General features: G+C 43.4%; 1 protein-coding gene across 1 annotated transcript in view; it reads right to left on the bottom strand.

Moving 5' to 3' along the window:
• The window catches only part of T265_09118 (hypothetical protein), a gene marked incomplete at both ends in the record, with an annotated part of 18624 nt that extends 13001 nt beyond the window's left edge, over positions 1-5623 (bottom strand). The window contains 2 exons of the mRNA XM_009175109.1: positions 1909-2276; positions 4619-5623. Of these exons, the coding sequence (XP_009173373.1) occupies positions 1909-2276; positions 4619-5623 (1373 nt within the window). The remainder of the gene's footprint in view (positions 1-1908; positions 2277-4618) is intronic.
• Between the last annotated feature and the right edge of the window lie 258 nt (positions 5624-5881).

Genomic DNA, 5881 nt, shown 5'->3' on the forward strand with positions numbered 1-5881 from the left:
TGCCTACGCCTACAGTGCTCAGTTAGACAACTCCCAGTTTAATTTATTCCTGCTGGACAAAATGAAATGGGTCACTTGGGTTGGGTTCACCATCATCATCATCACCATCATTATCGACAGCATGATATCAGTGTTCGACGCTGATGCTTCGCCGCCGTACATTATTGATTTATTTGAAATCTTTATTGTGAAGAAAGGAATAAGGTTGGACATGGAAGGGACTTAGTGCTACATTACCACAATCATTCCGAGGTGCCTACATCTCCAGATACTCATTCAAGTAACCTGGATAGAAACTGTCAACCAGAACGCCAGTGACATCAGTTGAGAGCGATTTCGGTCTACAGGGAGAGAGTTATTAATGGGGTGGGGAGAGAGGGGAGGAAAAGCATGCGAAAGAGAAAGAAGGGATGCATCATCAGTAGCTTGTTTCTGCTTACACGCCATGCTGAAAGCAGCGGGTAAGGCAACCCTGCTGATGGCACCACGCGACGGCCAATGTAGCATGAGCTTAATGTTGAGAGTAGGTATCCTGGTTGTACGTGGGCTTGAGCGCCCACACCTAGGAAGGAGGACCATTAGGGTCCTCAACCAAAGCCTTTGGCTTAAAAGCAACGGTGTTTGGCAGTAAATGCACGCCACACTTGCTCCAACCCCCAACCTGCAGGGCCGAGAGAATATGTTCGTCAGACCTCTATCCATTGACCAACCTGGTATGACAGACTCTGTGAGGACACCCTCCCCCCCCCCAGTATAGCTCAATGCGTATAGTATAGCTCAATGAGGTAGACAAACCATCATACCACAGTAAGGCCCAGTTTTTTCTTGACGGGCTGGATTCATTTGCTGCGTACGTTGGTGCCAACGCTCAATGTTAGATGTCCGTCGGTTTCCCCATTTTTGTGCTACCGACTCTAGCTTTTCTGTTACAAAGGGAACGGTCCCTTGTCACTTTGAACTTTAAAATTTGCTTAACATGGTCTGAAGAACATGTATGAGTATTGATGAGACAGTGTTGAGGTTAAATAATAACCTTCACATGTTAACACAACTAGACTACTGTCGCCTTCCTCATTTCCAGCGTAATGAGGCGGTTTTATAGTGCTAATGAAGGGTAAAATTTAGATATATTGTGCGAATCTCGGGTAGATCAAGGGTCCTACTGTCCCAGGATTCAATGATGTTTATTGGCCTGCAGGACACTGAAGAGTGTAACCAACTGTTCATGTACTACCTATTTTGCGCATGCGTTTTCACCAGAACAAGCGAGCAATGCTCTGTTTGGAAACATTTTGAGTCTTATCATTGAATCGCTTGAACTACTTTGAAACGGAAAAATTTAGAAGCACTCTCTTTCCAAAGGTAATCTCTCAAGAAGTGACAGGGTACGTTCAGTCCTTAGACGCTTGTATCAAAACCTCTGATCCTGTCGTATACTGAGTTTTTCTGTCGCTTAAGAAGGATTCACGTTCAACCGACAAAGGTAGCGAGATATAAGGCAGAAAACTTGTTGGGAGTTATAGCATTTGAGTGGCTCAATAGACACCAAAAAGTACAAATACTCTGGGTAAAACGAACTAAGAATGATGAATTGAGTGTGAGACCGACGCGTCCATACAGAGATTGAAGACATAACGTTCATCGCTCATCATCTCAAAAGAGCTGACTCGTATTCTTCAGTGTGCAGACATCCTATGTCCGAACCGGACTGAGAGCTTGCGAGTACTACTGGCCTGTAAAGTTTAATTGATGGCTGTTATGAGGCAAAAACGAAATCCACAAATTGTTCAAAAATACCAAAACGATTCACAGAGATCATGACGAGGAAGGTTGGGGATACAGTGTTAAAAGCTAAACCTCAACGGTCACAACATCATCCAACATATTTTCTCTTCATTTTTCGCTTACCGGTAACTCCTGTACACTGAATTATCTATGGGCGCACAATCAGTGACGCTTCTACGGATCACATTTACACCCATATATAACAACTTCTCCGTGAGTAGTAAACTGGGTAGATGCTGCTGTACCAAATGCCTGTAGTAGACAACCAACTTGAGTTGTCTGGACTGTTGGGATTCAAACGCTGGTTTCCGAAACTCGACCCCGCACAGAGAACACGTAGTGTGGTCGCCTGTCTGAGACCCGTGGAATGCAACCAAATGCAACTGTAGTTGTGTCGGACTATCAAAGACCCGACCGTGACAGAGCAGGCAAACAAATGGACTTCCATGCTGATTCATATGCTGTGTTTCGCGCCTGAGAAATTCATTCATCTGTGTTTGTAGTTGGAATGGATAAAGTGTAAAAGTTAGTTGCACCTGAATCAATAATGTGTCTAACAAATCTCAGAAGTGAGTACGCTCATAGGAATAACTGTTAAGATGTCTTTAACTGAAAAAAGTAAAACCTCGGTCGATCTAGATGTATATCATTAGCTTCCCGCTCCTCGTACACTCCAGTATAATTAACTTCTTCTGGTACTCGGTCGACTACCCCTGTGGTCTAGACATACGACCTTCCATACAAGAAGCGCCACTGGAAAAACTTTTATAGAGACAATTCAGTGATAGCAGTTGTGCTTGCACTTTTTTCCACAGGTATTAATGTGTTCCGGGTTGCAGACACTGACTTATACAGCCCAGTTTAGTGGATCGCAAGCTGTTGCTTTTTAAACCGACAGCTCTCGACTAAAACTGGCCTAATATGCACAGATACACTGCTCTTAGTGTCCCTATTTCTGGTCTATTTCTGTATCTATCGCCAATAAAAATAAAGTGCTTTCGCTGTCTTCAGGCTACAGACTCGGTTTAAAAGAGAAGAATAATGGAGTAATTGAACATAACCAATGAGTTCTTTTTGTTATAGCCTGGAGACTCGGTCATTTATGCGTCTTTATGAGCATTCCTTAGGTCCTTAACTGTGACGGTTTGCCCTGTTTCCATAAATCTCCTATACTCAAACTTGGAGTGGAAGTCTCCTTCGTCTGGCGAACGGGCAAAAGATGACAGCCAAAATAGTAACATAATAGCAGTAATAGTAAGACTAATGAGTACACATAAATGTTTACTATCTCCTCTTATTGCCATAGATTGAGAAGTGGTGAGATATTTAAGCAAAACGACGCACATAAGGGATAGCTTCTTTTCCGTCTTGCCAGCCGTGAGCATATAAGGATACAAATACCTATGGCCCAAAAAATGATTTTCGATCTTTTCTGGGACGAGAATGGTTGAACTCCATTCCAAATGGCATCCGTGTACTCAAGTATGATAGAATGCTCTGAAAAATTATCAATATCTTTCCGTAGTCCTAAGATCTAGTAATCGTTTCCCACTTCTTGCTGTTGTTTTTGTTGACCTGGTTGGATGTGAGGTTTGTATTGTGCTGGGATCTGTCACGGGCTGTCTAAAAATAGTTTCATTCCGTCCATTAAATATACACCCGCGGCGAATCACATGAGTAGACTACTAATGCTTACTCGATGCCTGTCTGTTTGCGGTGGTCATAACGACCTACCTCTTACTGCCACCCCGGAGGTTCCACATTAGTTTGGGGACCAAGCATGTGCAGAATAAGAACTCCAGAGCATTACCTCCATATCAGCAATCCATCTATAATGACCATCTTTTGCCATTCTCGCTAGCCACCTGTCATGACCGTTATAGAATGAATTCCCAACCTCTGGTTAAACAAACAAGGGAAATACGTCTCCACTTTAAATGCCATACTGTTCCAAGGGTGGACCTAAATAAGGGTGGAGGCCACGTTAGGATGCATACAGCTCCTCGGAAGTGCCGACACACAACACTTTTTGCATCCCATCGTGGCAAATGTTCACGCGTGATATGGGAGATTTATTGCACTAAAACTAGCAAAAACTTGAACTGGAAATCGACAGGGGAAAGCAAATTAAATAAAACATTTGACAACAAGTGCAGTGTTTTACCTAAAATCCTAAATGTTTTTGGTAGTATAAAAGGTCAGGAATTTCCTATATGCACCTGAAAAGTTGAGATCCATTGGACCGGTTCTGACTCTCTATGAAAAAGCACCAGCAGGATTTTAGCCTGTGCTCTTCAACTAAAAACAGTGTGCGCCTTGTCAACAGTCTGTTTACCTTGGACTATACCTTGTAGAAATTCCGCCAAATAGTAGTAACCTCAAAGACAAACGCCCATCATTCTTTCTTATTACTGAAGATGCACATAATATGCAGAAAAGGGTAAAGTTAGTTTGAAGTCTTCCTCTGAAATCAAACTCGCGCTGTTCGATCCCAAAACTGCGGTGTTGCCCAACAGTTCATCGTTATCCTACCTGACCCTAGATGTGAATTTGCTGTTAAGTACGGTCACCAGTAAGTACCCAGTTGGTTCCACTGACTCACTCGCCCGCCGGCCCACTCAGTCAGTCAGTCGGTCAACCAATCAATCAAGTCAATCAACCGAGCAAACAACCAATCAGTCACACTGTTAATTGTTTACTCCGGTTACATGCACACCTACGAGTACACAGCCCTCGTCAGATTAGCCAATGAGTCAAAGGTGGCTAAATTACGACCGGCATGAACTTGCTGATCTTATCTTAGAGGCAGACAGTCTGATTCTGAAAAGCTCACTTCTTGAAAACATTGATGCTCCGACTCTTGATGAAATTTCATTGTCCTCCCACAATAGATACAACGAAAACAGGATAGCATTACTTTGACAGTCCTATCTTCCTGTGCTTTGTTAGAGCGGTACAAATCATTCCTTTGGGGAAGAGATGCGCATTTGGGAATGCTGGAGTAATCAGGTTTACCCGAGGGAATCGGGCGCTGACTGTTCATACCACAGTTGCTATTGTTCTTCTGATGGGTGATCAGTCTATGAGATTTTATTCTTCGCTCTCGCAGCCATTGTGTCCAGGTCAGCGGCAAATCCAAGCACACATGTTCCTGTGTGCTCAGATGTGCGTGCAATTCAGTTACTGTCTCAAAACCACACGGGCAAAAGTAACATCTGTGTCCGTGATCCTGACGCGGTGGGTAATATCGTATGTGGTGGGTGTTTCCCACCACAGTCTGACGTTGACGTAAGGCATGCTGACGTAATAACGCCGTTTTATGGTTCGCATTCATCTGTCTCATCCAGAAGATGACCGCTCGAGCACTTTTTAAATTTCGTACACCTAGTAACTTGTGTAATTCCGTAAGCCTCAGTCTAGCCATTGAACGGAAACTTTTTTGCATTGCGTCTTTGTGCTCCATTATGGTAACTTCCAGTAAAGCCTTCGATATCTCCTCATTCAGTTTTGTATTTCTTCCGGAGTTTCGCCGATTTTTGACGTTGCTTTCAGCAATCTCGAATAATTCTTGTTCTATCGTGTTGGATTTTTCACCTACTGGAGGCAACAGTTTAGCTTGGACGTCAAAGTAGCTGTCTTCTGTCGCTAAATTTTTATCCGGCTGAGTTGAAAAGGCCTCATGTGACTCGCTTATTACCACTTTGTGAGATTCTTGTATGGTGTCAGTTATGCAGGTCCGCGTGCCCGCTGCCTCGTTTAGTGGTGGTAGCTTCATGATTGGATTAAAAAAGTGAATCTCGTGCGAATTATTCCTGTGAGGAATTGTATACAGAGGCATGATACCCTGCTGTCAGATGTCCACGAAGGGTAAGTTTATATTGCACTGACAGTGACCTCGGGGTCAATACCGATCAATAAGATCATAAGACATGCTTTGTTCATTAGTGCCCTCGAATTCGATGTCGAGTATCTTGTGCCTAACCAGCTGTCAATCGGGTTCCAAAACTCACAGTTTAAGGGAATAAAGACTGGGCTGTACGAATTAACTACGAAAGGGCGTTCGTTCAGGAATCAACAGGAGTTTTAAATGTCCTTA

The sequence above is a fragment of the Opisthorchis viverrini genome (assembly GCF_000715545.1).
Source record: "Opisthorchis viverrini unplaced genomic scaffold opera_v5_257, whole genome shotgun sequence".
Classification (NCBI taxonomy): Eukaryota; Metazoa; Platyhelminthes; class Trematoda; order Opisthorchiida; family Opisthorchiidae; genus Opisthorchis; species Opisthorchis viverrini.